This window comes from Chrysemys picta, chromosome 9, assembly GCF_011386835.1.
Source record: "Chrysemys picta bellii isolate R12L10 chromosome 9, ASM1138683v2, whole genome shotgun sequence".
Classification (NCBI taxonomy): Eukaryota; Metazoa; Chordata; order Testudines; family Emydidae; genus Chrysemys; species Chrysemys picta.
Window position 1 is genome coordinate 50,286,590 of NC_088799.1, and position 18,041 is coordinate 50,304,630.

Below are 18,041 nucleotides of genomic sequence, written 5' to 3' on the forward strand. Positions count from 1 at the left end.
CTGGGCTTGTGCCATCTGTTCAACATGTTCCCCTTGGGCTGTGTTACAGGCGGGAGAAGATCCGACAACAAGCTGTGACACAGGGCCCTACACAGGGTCACCAAGCAATGGGATCCTGTGGGTGAAAGACAAATGAACAGGGGCTGCGGAGGAGGCACTCTGGTTTTCACAAGAGGGAACGCTCTTCCAAAGGCAACGTGTGCGTCTCAGCCCTGGGCAAAGCACCGTCACTGCCGGTGGGAATATGGGCCCCTAAGCAGACGGACCTGAGCAGGGTATGTCTTACACTGGCATCACAGCAGTAACCCCCCATTACACCTTTGTGCTTTGCAGTCGAAACGGCCCTATTTTGGATTCCCAGCTGTTTTGGGGCAGGAGGGACATATTTCCACATGACAGTTCTGCTTTTCGGTGTCTGCTGAGATGGGAATTGGGGCTGGAAGTTGCAGGTTAATTGCTCCAGTTGCCAATGGAGACAGCATTGCTGGCTTTTACATCTTGAAGACCACTCAAAAGCAGACTGAATGTAAAATAAAAGCTACAGACTACACTGCTGGCAGGACTTGCATGTGTCATGGCCACTACACCTGCGATTGCCTGTAGTGCCCTGCTGCAGAATCATGCCCTTGCTCCAGAATCTACATGTCCATTTGAAAACCATTCTAGCCCTTGGAGCAGCAAAACAGCCCCAAGTAAGCAAACAGAAAACACACTCCCTTCACCCACAGGAAGGAAGCATAGCAGAGGCAGCTCTGAGAGATGGGAACTGCTCCTCAACCCTCACTATGCTGTATGTTGACTCTGAAACCTAGTGAGGACAGTCTAAATATCAACATGAACTCTCTCACTGCTGGATGTTTCCACTACAGTGATTGAGACCCCAGCATCAACCATAAATCTACCTCCATATTCCTGCTCAAGCTCCAGCACTCACCCCATCTGTGCCCTCTGCATTTCCAGTGTGAGGCAGACTGCATGGCTAGCCCAGTACTGACTCTACAAACGGAGAGCTTAGCGCCCCTGTCCCAGGGGAGCCAGAGTCTCAAACCTCCTCCAGCATTGGGAAAGAGCCAGACTTCCCCACCACTGCCCAAGCATATACCAAGAAGGCTACATTTGCTCCATCCCAAGGCTCTGTCTACCTCATCCAGCCTCCCTCAAGAGGCTGCAAAGCCACTGTACACAGCCCCTGCTCACAGTGCCCATGGGTCTCCCCTCTGGAGATCCAGAGCACACTCCATGTCCCCAGCAAAGATGTTCCCTATCCCACCCCCCCGTCCCACCTGCCATTTAGGGAGCAAGATGGGTGGAAAGGAGAGAGCCCTGATCAGCCTGAGGCTCCAAGCTAGTCATCCGTTTCCAGTAAAGTATTAAACCCCATTAGACTCAATCCGTCCCCCGCTGTTTCCCCCCCACACTGCACCAGGCAATGCCCAGAGCGCTCAGGGGGAAGCGAGTTGGGAACAGAGGCCTTTGTTTCTGGGTTGTAACCAAGCCAGCAGCTACTGGCAAGTCCCGTGTCCGGTTCCGTACCTCTTCGGGCTCGATCAGCTTGAACTCCATGCCCCGGCCTGTCCAGGCAATGAAGTGGGCATTGGCCGGGTCATCCAGGAGTGTGACCAGGAACTGCCAGAGCTGCAGTGACCCTCGTCTCTGGTATGGAGGCCCCTCCCGATACATGGTGGGCTCCTGCTTCACTTTCCCTGTGTGGGAGGAGAGACGTGTTAGATCACCTGCTCCCAACACCACAGGCTCGCTGCTGACCTGCTGTCTCCTGCACTTGGAGCCAGCCTGGCTGGTCTCTAGCCCTAGAACAAGACTGCCCGAGGATGTCACCATGCCATGGTGAGAGAGTGGGGCCTGGCTACAGAACCCAGCTCTGGCATCCTTTTGCCACTGGCTTGGGTTTCTTACCCTGTTTTTGTCAGAAGAGCCGGCCATGGGAATTCTATGAGGCAGCTCCATGCCTGCCTCCCTCCCCCACCCTGCCGCATTACAGCCAGTGTCTTACCTTCCAGCCTCTCCGGCACCACGCAGGTGTCATCAAAGTACAAACGGGCATCTTTTTCGTAGGAAAATCCTAGGAGGAAAGCATGGCCATTAGCTCCGCAGTCCAGACCTGAGAGCGGAGCTGAAGCATGTATGCTATAGGTGCAGAGGTGTGATTAGCTGATTGTGCCATTGAACCAACCAAACCCCAGATCAGAAATCTCCTGGACATCTGCTAGCTACCCCCTTTGCTTACAGAGCGCTGTGGCTTTATTTGAGGCCCATCTTACGCAGTTTCTTTGAAAACTGAAATTTGTCTGGTATGAATCCAGATCTCCACATTCTAGCAGAATGTTTCCCCACCATCCTACCGGGACAGGCAGCCAGTGGCATTAATAAACGCTGACTGTTTATCAGCCAGCTCAGCAAAACAAACACACTAAAAAGGCTTTCAGGAGACCATTGAGAATGCACGAAAGACCCAGCTGAGACCAGTGAAATCCCAGCTGCTACAGCGCCATAGCCACAAACACGGCCTTGGTTGGATTCCAGGCTACAAACCAAGCAGGACCTTTGTGCCGGGGTTAGCAAAGGCACTACTGGAGAGTTAGAACCTGTAAAAAAGCCATATTCCTGACTGCACAAACTCATTCATACCTGCCTTTTGGATGGACTTATCTAATGCTCAGGCCCAAACCCTACTGGTTTGTGGGCAGATTTGGAGCATGGATTGGTTTCCTCCCCTTCACCTTGAGGCCAGGCATGAAGCTAACAGCTTTAGAAAGTCAGCACATTTCACTTGCAAGAAGCACATCCAAGCACAGTCCCTTTTCTGGGCTAAACGGTGCATCGGCTCACTCGGCCTGGCCCTCAGAATGTTAGATTCTATTTGCTGGCAGAAAACCTGTCTAGACTAGTTCAGTGAGCAAGCTGAAAGCCACTCCGCTGGCCAAATACCGTTCGGATTTCTCCTCTTCCCCACCCCATATAGCTCCAGTAACTGAAAACCCTTTTACTGTCTCTATCAGGCATGTTATCCCAGACTAAAGGGTACAGGCAAGTATGCGGCCGTCAAGATGTGTGGCTGAGCAAGGCAGCGTGGTTTCCCCTTGCTCTCTCACACAGCTGGGATGGTCTGTTAGCTCAGGTGAAGTGTCAGTTGAAATGGAGACGCACTATTATTAGCAGCTGCATCAGGCACAGCCGCCCGTACCACCGTTTAATACACCCAAGAGCGAGGCAGGAAGGAAGAACTCATGCTGCGGTAAATGGGAGTCTCAACAGTCGTACGGAAGGATACAGAGTGCCTGGTAAGGGGCAGATTGGATCTCTAAATCAGCAGTGATGCTGGTTTGCTATTCACCTGCTTTCACAGTGGTGCTGGACTCACCCCAGTACAGAAAGGAAGCTACAGATGGGTGGGTACCTGAACCAGGGAAGTTCCTAGGCTTCTCCCTTTCTAAAGCAGTGGTGGTTCTGTTACTGTAGTAGCATTGTCAAGGGACACTTCTCAGGGTTCTTTGTGTCAGCAGCCTCCACAACCTTCTGCCCCAGTCAATGACACGCAACTGTGCGCCCATGACCATCCCCGCAGTGCTAAGTCTTGTGTACACACGTGCACACTTACCCTCCTGGCCCGTGGGGAAGTAGCCCCCTCCTCTCATGTATGACGACTGGCAGGTAGGCACTTCTGCAATCAAAACAACAGCCGAGTTAAGCCTGCGCTCAACCAGGCAGCGCTACACCCTGGCCACATGGCACAGCAGAAGCAGCGTGCTGAGATATTCCTGGGGGGTATAGGGGGCGGCAGTGCGGGGTTGTTACATAGCCGCTGTGCACGTGGTCAACAGGTGCAATGGCTTAGCACTTCTGCCTGCTGGGTGGGGTCAGTGTCACCCTGTCACAGGCTGGAGTGTCCTTCCGGGGCCCTAGCGGTGCTCCTCGGCACTCTGCATGCCTCCCACCCGGGATTGGCAGCGCCATGCGAGCAGGAAACCCCACGATATCACGCAGCCCTACAAGCAATTTTATTGTGGTGACATATGATAGGGCGCACCCTGTCTTCCCGGCACCCTATGGCAGGGCCTGTCCCTACCACCCCCACTCAGGGCAGAAGCAGCAGAGGGCGGGTCCTCCAGGCCTGCCTAGAGAGGCCTCCCAGAAGTAGCCAGAGCTCAGCTGGGACCAGAGGGACGGGCATTCCTCTCTGGCCACAGGAGCTCAAGGGACAGCCAGGGTTTGATCCTGGCTGCACTTGCTTAAGCTGGGAAAGAGAGGCACCCTGGGAACATCAACCCCAAGCTAAGGGAGGAGGCTAAAGGGTCCAGGTGGGAAGAGGCCCAGGGAAGCAGCAGCAATGAATAGTGGCTGCTGGGACCCTTGGCTGGCACCCAGAGCAGTGGGGGTGCCATGTTCCCCCCCTCCCCAGGGAAGTGGTGTCAAACCCAAGATGGGGACAAGGCTCGTTTGGCAGCCCAACCTGAGGGCTGAGTTTAAAGGGCCCAGAGCCGGGGCTGAAGACCGAGGTGAGGGCAGACAGACAGTTTTGCTGGACTTTTGCTACCCTGGAAGGGTTCGTTTTGATTGTGTGACCAGCCAGAGGCTGAACCGCTGAAGACCCGCCAGGTGAGAGCAACAACCTACATGGGGCCCTGGGGTCAGGAAGAGGGCTGCAGTACTGCACACAGCAGCAAGAGGCGCTCAAGAGGTGAGAGCTCTGCACACAAGATTTCAGGGACTGCTCGAAAGATTGATCATTCACTCAATGTTCGCTTTGACCTGAAGACTTCTCTGAAAAAAGAACTCCCCCTCATCTAGGAAATTAGAAGCCTCCAGGCCAGCTCATAGCTCTGAACTATTCCTAGCCCACGTGACTATTTACCCCCCTCAGATTCAACGTGAAAGATAAATCCGAGACTAAACTGAGGTGTCCTGAATTTGTGGGCATGAATAGGATACTGCAACTGCAGGTACAGCATATTTATCTTGGAGGTCTTATAAACCAGCTCTTCTCTCCTCTTCCTACAGGGGACAGCCCCCTTCTCATTCACTCCCATCTCTTTGCAATGGCATGCGGTCTCAAAATGAGTAGGGAGAGGTTATCAGCACAAAGTACAGGCTCTTTCCTGGTTTGGAAAAGGCAATCCAAATTGACTTGCAAAGGCGATTTGGAGACACTCAATAGGGAAAGGTCTGTTTCAACAATCCACGGTAATAGATGGTCTTAAAAGAGAACAAGCCCAATATTTAGTCTTCTCCCAAATAGCTCAAGCAACACGAGAAGGGAGGAAAGTTGAAGATAAACAAGAGTCCTTCAAAAAATTTAGATCCCCTCCCCCCCACACATCTGCTCCAGTTTGTTGCTGACGACTGCATCCAATCCTGCCTTTGAGAGGTCACCGTATTTTTAGGCCTAAGGCGATTAGAGGATTTTCTGTTGTGTAGCTAGGCCCTGCACGGTCAGCAGCCAGCAGAAATCACACTATGGGTCAACAGAGTCGGCTACCTGGGGCCAAGGGGAAAGCTTAGCCCGAGCCCACATAACTCTGTGTTCTCAGATAACCTTTGCCCCTGTGAGCTAAGGGAAGGAGGGGAGGAGGCGGTGTTTCTGCACACAGGTCTGCAGCGCGGTTGAGCAGGACCGCTGTGCAGATTACTGGTGCTTAGATACAGCAACATCTGTTGAGTGCCTGATGCTTGTTCTTTATACAAAAAAAAGAGTCATCTGACATTCTAACTCGGTTAGACATTAGCTCTCGGAGGCAGCGTGTGGGGCGCGGTTTCCCACACCCGCAGTGGGAAGCGCTGAGGTCACACAGGTCACCGCTTTAATGCAACATTATCAAGACACCTTCAAGGAAGTTGCCAGCTAAACCTCAGCAGAGGCAGGTGGGCCAACTGCAGCTCCGTTCCTCTCCTAGCGCGGCAGAGCTAGTGGTACTTTGCAGCACCCCAGTGCTGGCTGAGAGATGGGGAGAGATACAGCTTGGCTCTAGCCTGGAGTGCGTGAATCAGCTGGAACTCGCTGCATCAACCTGCTCCCCACCCCAGCCATTCGGGGAAGGACTCCAGCCACACAGACGGCTTGCGAACAGGGTGCTAGGTTACGGGCAGAAGGCTCTTCCTTCCACAGGGCCTCAGCAAAGCCTGGGCACTGACCTACTGCCAGCAGGGGTTCTTTGGAGGCATTTTGTAGGCATGAGAAAACCAACAGGCTGCTGTATATAAACACTGCTGTTCCCTTCCCCATCGGTCCCTCGCTGTGCTTGGAAATCACCCAGCGAACTGAGAGAGCATAGCAGCGCCTGCTCCAGCTTAGGGCATGAACCAATATGCTGTTCGGCTTCAAAAGAGCCATGGGGAGTGACTTCTCCACGCTCCCCCTGACAGCATTCTGAAGCTGCTGCAGTGCCTGCACTCCACCCTAGGGAGCAGCTTCCCTTTCCGAGACGCCGCACTCCCTACAGACTCTGGCTGAGGTCCGCAAGTTCCAAATGGGGTCTATTCCTCAGACGAGGGTGCTCAACAGCCTTCGTGAAGCCCTGGGGCCCAGGGTCCTGCGCACGAGGAACACTACAGCAAAAGCACCAAGGTGCGGTCCTGGCTAAACCTTTCAGTGGCATCTCCAACTCCCATACAAACCTGAGTCAATGCAGTAATCCCTGGGCTCCTGCTTAATGCCCATTGGAGACTGGTATCCATGCCTTGGAGGCCCTGGAATGCCCGGGACACCGTGCTCATAGAGGGGATCATGGTACTCTTGTTTGAATCCCTGAGGAGGGTGCGGAGCGGCTGGGACTATAGGTTCGGACATCTGCCTGTGGTAGACTGGGCGACTGTCTCCAGGAAGGCCTGGCGGAGGAGGGAAAGGATGGCAGGGCTCAGACAGCTGTCTCTGAAACCTTTGGGGTGGGGTGGGGGAGAAAAAGAGAGAGAGAGAGAGATATGTTACCGTACGGTGAAACCATCCATTCCCAGCTCTGCCAAACAGGCAGCCCACAAGAACTCACGCCCATTACCCTGACAAAAGTAGAATACCTAGCCTGGTTTTCCCCACTGCTAGCCGCTACTGGCAATGCCCAGGGACCCCACCAAAGACGTTCATTAACTAGAGATTACAGGTGTCAAATGCACTTGCCCTCTGAAACAGAGGCTGAGCTGCAATTCTGAGCTAACTAGCTGCAGCCTTAGGTTTCTGAGCAATCCTCAGAGACCAAGACTGGATTGGTCCCACTCCCACCCTGGGAGCCAATATGGAACCACTGTGGAATGGATGGAGAGGGCATTTATAGGTAGGGCTCGGGGGCATTCATGTACCCCAATTGCCTCTCAAGCCATTCACGGGCAGGAACCAGCTCCTACCAGGTAGCTGCACAGAGACTCTATAGCAGAGAATTATGGAGTTTGAGAACTAGGTCAGATGGGAGGTTTCCCATGTGGCTGGGACCATGCTGCTGCTGCTGCCAGTCAGGGCTGGGCCAAGGGCCTAGTTTGGTCTTTTAAAGAGAGGTGAGGGACAGCTTGTAACCCTGCTTCTCTGCAGTTATGGCAGGATTTTCAGTCCTGGGCTTCTTACTCCCCAGGGAGAGACAGATAGAGCCCCCGAGCTCTAAGGTTTTTGGTCTCTACAGGCAGCCATATTGCATTGGGGGGAAAAACTATGTCTTGATCCCCCCAAAGGCTCTAGCTACCACACATGGACCCTTCCAGCCAGTGGGAAGCAAAGACAGTCCAAAGAAAGCAAGCCCATCACCTCCACAGAATGACCCAAAGCCAGGGGACATAGTAACAGAGGGGAGAGGAGGGCAAGGCCCTTGTAAGCGCCGAGGGGAGAGACACCTGCTGGCAGCTGTCAGTGGGCCAGCTCACAGCAATGACTCGCATTCAGCCAGCCTTTTACCTGGGGACCTGGGGCACATGAAAGGAGAAGTGGGATGTTAGAGCCCCGATGATCCTGCGACACCAAACATGCGGAGAAGGGCCTTGTGGAATTGAAGCAGCATTGTGGGAAGGACGTTGGCAGGGCTACAGCCTTCGTAGAGTTCAAAACACCATCTTGGGGAAGAGTCTCCCATGGCACCGCAGTACCATCTTCTCCTTGGAGGACAGGGTAGATGGTGAGCCAGGAGCTCCCTCGTTGAGAGCACCACAGTCACCTCCACTGGAAAGTGGCTTTCCACACACGAAGTTAGCTCATCACAGGAGCAACGTGGCTCAAACCGAACTAGCAACGTTCTCAGGACCGCCATGGTCTCCCACAATGCAGATGGCTTTTTAAATGGGGTGCAGTTAGGCTACCAAGTCCTACGTGTACTTTATGATCAGGGTCTCTGTAGTCCCTTGTCAACCCCACTCAAGATAAGACAAAACCAGCAGCCATGTGGGCCCAGATAGATTTAGCCCATGGCAGACTCAGGCAGGCGAAGGCAGCATTCAAGCAGTTTTTGTGCAGACCAAGTCAAGAGATGCTCATGAGAGGTGGGGCAGGCCCAGCCCGGACAAACCTGTTTCACTCCCTCCAACATCCGGCCCGGCTCCCAAGTGCTCCACTCCCCAGGCACAACCTGGTACCTGGGTAGCTCATCAAAAACACTGGTGATGGAATCAGGAGATGTAACCTGTGCCACACTGCCCTGGATTAGCCAGTCATCCAAGTAGGGGAACACACACTCTCAGCCAGCGCAGCTTGGCCTTCGGCCCCTCCCCACACCTGCCTCCTGTGCTGCTATGGGAGCTATCACCAGGCTACATCCAGATGAGGGTAGGGGAGTGACACGTCACTGCCCTCCCCTGCCTCTCAGGGACGTTTACCATCTTCATGGGTGGGGCACTCGGAGCAAGTCCGTTCAGCCCCTCCTGGCAGGCCATCACTCCTAGCTCCTTGGTCAAGAGCCCGCTAGCCAGCTATTGGTAAACAAGGCCGCCTGCATCAAGGAAATTCACACAGACGTGGCTATGGCAAGGTCTAGGCCCCAGAAGACGGGCCCACTTGACCATGACCTTACAGCAGGCATGTGAGACGAATACCTGCCTCCCAGGAGACCAGGGAGCCCCGTTCCTACCCCTTGCTGAGGACAAGACCCCATGGACAGGGGACAGAGGAGAGAAGAGCCCCAGGATGTTCTGCTCCTGCGCTGTCACACAGCTTGGACTGAGGAGCTGGCAATTACATAATGCTGAATCCATTCCAACCTGAGAAAGCCAAGTGGCCTCTAATCTGCCTCTGGGGCTGGGATTAAGCATTTAACTCTCTGGTGGGGTGTGGGCCTCTGAGCTCTCGTGGATGCTCAAGTTGGCAGAGATCAACCTGGGCCATTGCAGAACACAACCCATCTGAGGCACCTCTAGCCAAGTGACCTGCTGCTGAACCTTGTCGCACATCCTTCCTGGATCCTTAACGCTCCAGTTAAGGAAGCCACTGAAAGGTGCCCAGGCGTGTGCCAGCAGCAGGCACAAGTTCTGATTTGCTGTACCCGGGCAGGGGGTATGCCGGGGAACCCCCAGCCAGTGCCTGCAGGGGAGGAGATCAGGATGTGAAAGGCATCCGCCCCTATTTGTAATGCTCCAGAGGCTGAGTGCTGTGACTTGGGAGAGATGTGAACAGGAGCCCAGCCCAGCCCCCACCCACAATTTGCTGCTTAACATCTCAGCACCTTGAAAGGCGATCTCTACCAATCAGTTCCTTTCCCAAGCACCAAGGCCCCTGGGACCTTTGTAACTGGATCCTTTGCAGCTGACGGGCCTGGATTACTCCACTTCCGATGGATGCCCCTCTAACCTTTCAGCCTGAAACTCTAGCACTGTGGTGGTATGGCCTCTGCAGGAAGAGGCACTTCCGGATGGGCGCGAGCCAGTAGCTGAAGCATAGCTGTCAGGTCGTCTGGAGCTCGCAGCCCTGGGGGCTGCAAGGCGACCTCAGATGCTAGTGCCATTCACTAGGGCTTTTTTGGAGATGGTGGGGGGGGGAGGGGAAGCGAGGAGAGAAAGATGAGAGCAGAGATATCCAGGGAGGTGGGCTCAGCTTTTGAAACCCAGTGTTGACTTGTGTTCCTATGGTTTCCACTTGTGCAGATTAGGGAAGCATTTCACATCTCATCCTGCTTAAAATAAAGCGTGGCCAACTTTGTGCACTGACCTTCATTTGACTATAGCCCCCGCCTGCCCTGCCTGTTCCTCTGTGGGATCGATCCACATCCCGCAGTGGAGACAGAAAACGAAGCGCCCGTTTACAGAGGCAGAAATAGGGAAACCTGACAGATAGACAGGCCAGCTCAATTTGTAGTGAACCAGCCCCCCGCTTTCCATTCCCCCGTTATTTCAGCAGATCCCATCTTTAAAGAATTCTCCGCCATGCACATCTGTGGCACTTCGGAGGGAATAAATCAATGGCGTGGATAACCCAGACTAAGGAATACAGATGAGGATGCAGACTTCCTGCCCCCTGAACTAGGCAAAAGCCCATCTAGGTCTTTTAAAGCAATCTACCTACCTAGGTTCTAGCAGCACCAGCTTAAGGAAAAAGGACATGAACAAACAGCAAACAAACTGTTGAAACTAGGTTGAATCCAGATGCTTTTTTTGCACATCTTTGGCACTGCAGCCGGTCTTGTGTGTGCAGATATGTTCCACATAGCTCTATCTGGGACTTTGCTGGAATAAGATGGATACACAGCTTGGCAAGAGTCAAGCAGAGTAACTGATAAAATTCAGCATCGGGCTGAAAGGTAGAACTAAGTAGGTTGTCACGGTGCTCTCTAGCAATGGACTGAGTAGAGACAACGTGGAGCAGTGTCAGACACTCAGCAACGGGAAGGTTTACAAGCACTTGGGAGGCTATGGTTAAAATACACAGTACAATCCCAACAAACTGCAGAAGTGTGATAAAAGCAACACAATAATCCGAGGTCAAGGAAGCACGACTGTCAAGTGATTTCCAGACAGGAGAGAATGACTACATCGACAGATGAGCAAGAAAGTGGTACTGCAGAGGAGGGCTTTGCATTGTGATCTGCATTGCTGGAAAGTTGGGGTGAAGTGGAAAAAAACATGTTGGGAATGTTGCCTTGTTTTGCAGAACACACAAATACTCCTAGCACGTCACCCCCAAAGCTTGGAGGACTTGAACCAGGGTGGAGGATGTTCAGCCAGGAGTTTTGGCAAGGCCGTGTGAACAGGGCGGCAGGGTGCTGGCTCCACTAGAGGATGTTCTCAAGAAGGAAGAAAGCAGCTGAGATTCTTGCAGGAAGTGACAAATGTTGCAACAAGCCCGTTTAAAAAAAAAAAAAAAAAAAAAAAAATCCAGGCTCTGCAGTTTTCATATGTGCATTAAACTTCGAACAGGAACAGAGAAACAGTGCAATTCACCAAAACTCATCTACTTGGCTCTGTGAAGGGAGGAGTCACGTGGCAAAAGCAGAAGGTAATTATCTGCCTTAACTCAGGCAGATTAATCCTCAGCTTGAGTCAGTACTATATTAGTGTATGGGCAGCACAATAAAAATGTTCTAAGGGAACTAGTGAATATTGAAGAAAGCAATACTATGCGAGGTTTGGAGAACAATTTCTCCTTGGTCTTAAGACAATGGGACGTGTTCAGTCTAGGGAAGAGATGGGCAGGGGGTCAAGATATCCGAAGTGTACCTACAGATACGTGAAAGGCATGTTCTAAAGATCAGGGCCGGCTCCAGGCACCAGCCCACCAAGCTTGTGCTTGGGGCGGCACCTGGACGGGGGCGGCACAGTGTGGTGCTTCGGCTCTGGCTGCCGGGGAGAGCAGAGCCCCAGCCGGGGCTCGCCGCCGGGGAGAGCAGAGCCCCAGCCGGGGCTCGCCGCCCTCCCCCCAGGGCTCCGGCTGCCCTCCCTCCCAGCACCCTCCCCCCGGCTGCCGGGGAGAGCAGAGCCCCGGCTGGGGCTCGCCGCCCTCCCCCCGGTGCTCTGGCTGCCAGGGAGAGCGGAGCCCCAGCCGGGCACTCCACCCTCCTCCCAGGGCTCCAGCCGCCGGGGAGAGCGGAGCCCCGGCCGGGCACTCCACCCTCCTCCCAGGGCTCCAGCCGCCCTCCCCCCCGGCGTCCTCCCCCCGGCTGCCGGGGAGAGCGGAGCCCCGGCCGGGCACTCCACCCTCCTCCCAGGGCTCCGGCCGCCCTCCCCTCTGGCCGCTGGGGAGAGCGGAGCCCCAACCGGGGCTTGCCGCCCTCCCCCCGGTGCTCTGGCCGCCTGGGAGAGCGGAGCCCCGGCCGGGCACTCTGCCCTCCCCCCGGGGCCCCGGCCGCCGGGGAGAGCGGAGCCCCAGCCGGGCACTCCGCCCCCCGCCCCACCCCCCCGGGGCCCCGGCTGCCCTCCCCTGTCGCGCTGGTGGGGGGAGGCGCGGCCAGAGGCTTTTTTGCCTGGGGCGGCAAAAAAGCCAGAGCCGGCCCTGCTAAAGATGAGAATCAATTAATGCCATCAGTAAGTGACGACAGAAGCAATGTGGGAATGGATAGCAAACAGAACCTATCACCTCTATAAAATCAGTTCAGATCCCACCCAGGGGCTTTGTAATCCAAAGAACTGGCTGCTCCATTTCCTAAATCAAATTAGTTTAGCGGTCCCAGTCCAAGTGCGGTTTGACTAGCTTCTACAACAAAACCCACAACTGGTACTGATCGGCACATTTACTGTAGTATCAGTCTGACGAGCAAAACGGGCAGACACGCCAAACTAACAGCTCATCCCTAGAGGAAGTCATTCCCCCCCACCCCCCAAGCCAGATAGGGGTTTGAGAGAAATTGCAGGGGTGGGGGAGGTCAGTGCCATCACGGCTAATGCTGTGTCTCTTCTGGGAAGAGCCCAGACAGTCTCCAAGGCTGCTGACCTGCGTCTTTTCAAAAGAAAAGAGCTCAGAGAAAAATCTGCAGAGATCCAAGTAATTGGTGTAAACTACAGCAAAGGAAGTTTCCAGTATTAACATTGATCATTTAGGCAATGGAGCAGACTGCCAGAAGAGCCCTCTAGGCATAGATCTAAGACATAGCTCCCAGACAGTATTCTCTAGTGTTCTGTGAAGCCAAAGGAAGGCGTTCCAGAAGCGAGCTGTTGTATTGGAGTCAGAGATAACCCTGTTTTCCCTTTGGGAGGACAAGGCAGGCCCCAGGCTCACTCTCTGTTAGGAGAGGGAAAAGGGGAGAAAGTTGCCTAATGTTCGACATTGAAATAGGCGATATACCTTGACAAGTGTGCTGTTACAAGCCAGCCACCCCAGCTTACAATAATCCTGGGGTTCCAGGACTGGAGAAGGAATGTTAGCAACTACGCCACAGGTACTGCAGCGTCCCATAGAAAACTGTATTTCCTCTGCCCAACACATGGTGTGAGACCAAGAGACAACCCATCCCTGCCAGGGTTGGGGGGGGGGGGGGGGGGGGCGGAGAACATGAGGACAGCAGGCTTCAGCAGTGTTATCGAGGGGAGGGAGAAGAGGCATGTGACCCCGCATGTCATCTCTGGTCAAACGAGCAAAACCAATGAGGAAAGAGCATTCAGAACACAAGACACCCGGCTTCTTGCTGCGTCTTGCATGCGCCGTGTGATAAAGCAAACCTGGCTCATTACCTGTGCTCTGCTGGATACTGGTTTTCAGGCATCATCTTAGGCATGTGCATGGGCTGATGAGGTGGCCGGGGCACAGCGAACGTTTGCTGCCTTGGCTCCTGGAGAGCATGCGGGGCCGACGCCTGGGGAGCCCCCCGCAGCGCGCCTGCTGGGGCAACATGGGCAGCGGCCTGCACGGACGCAGCAGGTGGAGGGTGAGGAAGCGAGGAACTCTGCTGGGCAGAGGACACGGGGGTGGCAGGCGGGGTTAATGGCTTGAACCCAGCAGGGGGCTTCCTGTCATAGGCACTGTGAACAGAAGATGGAGAGGACCACGATGTAGTGAGTACAGCATTGACGCGGCTTCACCCACTGCTCAGAACAACCCAGACTTGTTTGCATTCCTGGTTGTCAGGCAGTGACAGCACTAACACAGCCCGATCCGCTAGCAGCCCCAAGGGAATCTTTGTACTTCACAAGAGTGACAGACAGGCTGTGTCACAGGGGCCTGCTTTAACACTTGCCACACGTTTTCCTCAAAGATAATTTTAGCTTCCACTCATGAAAAGTAAGAGAATAACTTGTCGTATTCCACCACCACCCCCCGCCGCCCAGGTCTCTTTTCGGTGCGTTTTGCAGGAGTTAGCTGTGACCTGTTTGATGGACCAACCTCTGCTAATCGATACTAGTAGTTAACATGCAGCTGAGCATCACCTAGTACTCACTAGCAGTTAGATGGCACTATGCGTTAGAGAGCCGTGTAGATTTCGTTTCCAGGGAAATGAGCATTCTGAAGGAGCCTGCACGCACAGTGCTGTCCAGGATTCCTGGAAACCTTTGGATGTCTAAACAACTGCCTTGGTGCGTGTTAACATACAAGAGCCCTAAAGAAACCTCTCTCAGAAGCCAATCCTGCCCATTTGCGTATTTAGAGTTGTTTTTATGGCTTAAATCAGCAATTGCAAACAGTGCTCATGGAAACACAAGGAAGTTTGATGCTCTGTGCAGCCTGGAACTGCCCTCACTTCCATGAGCTCAGGAATTTAATCAGTAAGAAGCTAGCTCTCAAAGTGAATGCGCTTTCAAATCTCCCTTCCAACTAAGCCTGGAGGGGTTTTCATTAGCAACACAGAGGTGATAACATCAGTCTCAGATGGATTCTCCAGCATCTGGTTTCCATGCCTTCCAGTCTCCAGGCCACCCCCACCTTCTGCGGTCCTGGGGATGAATCTCAGTTCTACCTACCAATAGTTGTAGAGGCACTTGTCTCCGTAGTTAGCACAGAGACTCTGGTCACGGCTACAGGATGACAGCTCAGAGGAAGGGCTGTGGAGTTCCCGCTTGATCTTTGTCGGAGGTGGGGCGTGAAGTACCACTAAAATCAGAGGAGGGAAATAAGTGATTAACATGCATCATAGCTTCTCAGTCTCCATACTTGGGACTACTGCTGCAATCCACTAGCATGGATTTCAACGAGCGCAGGGCCATGCAGGAGAAGGAAATGGATGGATACTTACAACACTTAACTGCACGTACTAATTAGTACGCAACACAATCCTTTTTAAGAGCAGAATCTCTCTAATTTTACTCCCCTTTATGCTTAAAATCTGAAATTTCAGCCAAAGTTTTGTGACAGTAACGCAAGATCCCCACATACTGTTCGGGAGACGGGGCTTACATTCACACACCACCTTTATCACAGAGGATCCTTCGCAAGCGACCTGCTTATTGCACCACTGGAACTCAGCCTCCCCTGGACTACAGGGCAGCCAGCCAAGCAGAAACTGTGCACAGCATGTTGCCCAGTAGCAGAGGTAGGGAGTTTTGGCCAGGCACCGGGAGAGGCCCATACTTTAAAGGAGCAGGCCTTGGTATCTTAGGGTACATCTACACTACAGGGAGGGAGTCGATTTAAGATACACAAATTCAGCTACGTGAATTGCGTAGCTGAATTCGAAGTATCGCAGCCGACTTACCCCGCTGTGAGGACGGCGGCAAAATCGACTTCTGCGGCTTCCTGTCGACGGCGCTTACTCCCACCTCCGCTGGTGGAGTAAGAGCGTCGATTCGGGGATCGATTGTCGCGTCCTGACGGGACGCGATAAATCGATCCCCGAGAGGTCGATTTCTACCCGCCGATTCAGGCGGGTAGTGTAGACCTAGGCCTTAGTGGTTTCAGATAGCAGACAGGCCTCTTAGCTGTAATCTGTTCTATCAAGGACATCAAAATCCACACCCACTTCCTATTGCCTGAGCACATCCCCGAAAGCCAGGAGCTTCCTGACGCACAACCTGGTACAGGAGGGCCAAGAATCAACGATGTTTCTTGCACAGAAAGCGACCCTCGCCACCATCATTGCAATCCAAATGCTACTTAGTAACTGCGAGCAGACCTACCTTCCACTGCCTCGGAACACAGGGGGCCAGGACCCCCAAGAAGGGACACACAAGCTAGCAAAGGTGGACAAGCCTCCAGCCTGTTCTCTGCAAGGAGGCAGCACAGCTGTGCCTTTCAGAGGTGGACCTCAGAGTCCGTTGGCTGGGCCCCGGTCACCTGTGGAGGAGGATGTAGGAATACAGGCTGCATCCATATCCCACAAAGGGAAAACCATTTGTCAGAGTGATCGGAGACTTGTGCTGCTTCAGCTACAGATAGGGGGCTTGGGAAGGAGAGCGGAGGGGACTTTAATAGGATGCTGACCCTTTAAGGGAAGCTTCAGGCCTAGTACAGTCTGGCTCTGATTTCCACCAGAAAGCAGGTTGGATAGCAAGGGATTCTGGGAAAGGCAGGACCTGTGAGGTATGTAAGCTTCTTGTTCAGTCTGAAGAAGCCAGCTTCAAAGCAAGATCTGGTTGTGCATCATGAGTGGGGAGGAAGGGGTTATCCACTGAGCAAAGGACTGGAGTATCTCAGTGCAGATGCCGGAGCCCCAATCCATGCAATTCACCCGGTGCAAGCGGGTGCGTGGTGGCACCACACCCCAAGGAGCAAGAGAGCAATGCAGAAGCAAGACAGGAGCTCTCCCACCAGCCACGGCAGAGGAGACTGACCTGGAACAGGGGGAGGGCAGTATTTACTCCCCGTATAGGGTAGCATGTGGCATCTAGTAGGGAGCCAGTCTCTCCTCCTGTCCTGGTATCACTGATGTCTAGGAGTGGTCACAGTTCTTTAATATGGACCAGCAGAATTCCTGCAGCTCTGAGAAACAACAGCGACAATTCTACAAGCTGGTCTCTTCAGCGGCTACCCACGACCACCAAGCCGCAGGAAACTACACTTTTCCCGCTCTGCAGGGAGCTAGAGAGCCACTGAAACAGTCACTGACAACAAGAGCTCGGGCCCGACCCCACCAGCAGGATTATCTGCTCCAGTAACAGGCCTGGACTGTCTTCACTGGACTGCCACTGGTCCTAGACACAAACCAGGCTGGGGATCAGGCTGGAAAAATCCAACAGGTTCCCCTGCGGGTAGCGGGAAGACTGGATGAGGCTCTCTGGCCTGTGTCATGCACAGGGCCAGCTCCAGGCACCAGCCCTCCAAGCATGTGCTTGGGGCGGCACCTGGAGTGGGGCAGCACCTGGAGGGGGGCAGCGCTCACCCGGGGAGATCAGGGCCGCGGCCGGGCTCGCGCCCTCCCCCCCCGGCGCTCCAGCTGGCCGGGGAGAGCGGGGCCGTGGCCGGGCTCGCCGCCCTCCCAGCCGGGGGGGGGGGGGGGGGGGGGGGGGGGGGGGGGGCAGGGGGCAGCAAGAGCCGGCCCTGGTCATGCAGGAGCTCAGACTAGGTTATAACAGTCCTTCTGGCCTTCGCAGCTATGAAAAGCCGGTTGAGATTTTTCCTTGTGTCTTTTAAAAGGAAGTGGGCCATTCAGTCGGTGAAACGTCAGCCAGTCAAACTTAGCCCCTGCACAGAAAACATAGAGACTAAGGCCAGGTCTACACTAAACAGTTATGTTTACCCAGCTATGTCAGCAGGAGTGTGAAAAAATCCACACACTCCCAGCTACATAGTTAAGCCTATTAACCCTCCACCCCCCTCGGTGCAGACAGTGGGAGGTTGACAGAAAAACTCTCTCGGGGCAGTGGTTTAACACTATAGCCACTGTGGCTGTAGGGAGTGGCTACACTGAAGCACTACAACTGTGCCACTGTTGCAATTTAAGTGTAGACAGCGACCTTCCACCATCGGCTGGTATTGGGCACAGCTCTGGGAAGAAGGGAAAAGATAAACACAAGGATTCTGGCCCAGCAAGTGTGTGGAGGGAGGTGGTCGCTCAGCCTTTGGGGGAGTCTACTGACTGCATAAAGAGAATTGCCACACAGCTCCCAGCTGGAGTACGGGTAGAACATTACATGTTGCTCTTCTGAGTTGGCAACTGGATTGTGCTTGCCTGCGCGCTGTCCTTTTCAAGTAGGGAAGGGAGTGAAAAACAGAGCAACCCCTCCCCCCAGACTCCATTTAGCACAAATGATGGTGTTTGCTGGCTCTT

The 18,041-nt window shown here is 54.0% G+C and overlaps 1 protein-coding gene across 8 annotated transcripts in view; it reads right to left on the reverse strand.

Annotated features, from left to right (window-relative positions):
- The window catches only part of ETV5 (ETS variant transcription factor 5), a 41,760-nt gene that overhangs the window by 9,595 nt on the left and 14,124 nt on the right, over window positions 1-18,041 (reverse strand). For 2 of the 8 annotated variants that reach the window (XM_005308636.4, XM_005308635.4), the window contains exons 6-11: window positions 14,800-14,929; window positions 13,576-13,863; window positions 6,631-6,890; window positions 3,617-3,679; window positions 2,012-2,080; window positions 1,534-1,703 (exon numbers count right to left, since the gene is read on the reverse strand). In XM_005308636.4, the coding sequence (XP_005308693.1) occupies window positions 1,534-1,703; window positions 2,012-2,080; window positions 3,617-3,679; window positions 6,631-6,890; window positions 13,576-13,863; window positions 14,800-14,929 (980 nt within the window). The remainder of the gene's footprint in view (window positions 1-1,533; window positions 1,704-2,011; window positions 2,081-3,616; window positions 3,680-6,630; window positions 6,891-13,575; window positions 13,864-14,799; window positions 14,930-18,041) is intronic. The other 6 variants (XM_065556199.1, XM_042853458.2, XM_065556200.1 and 3 more) reach the window with 3 other exon arrangements.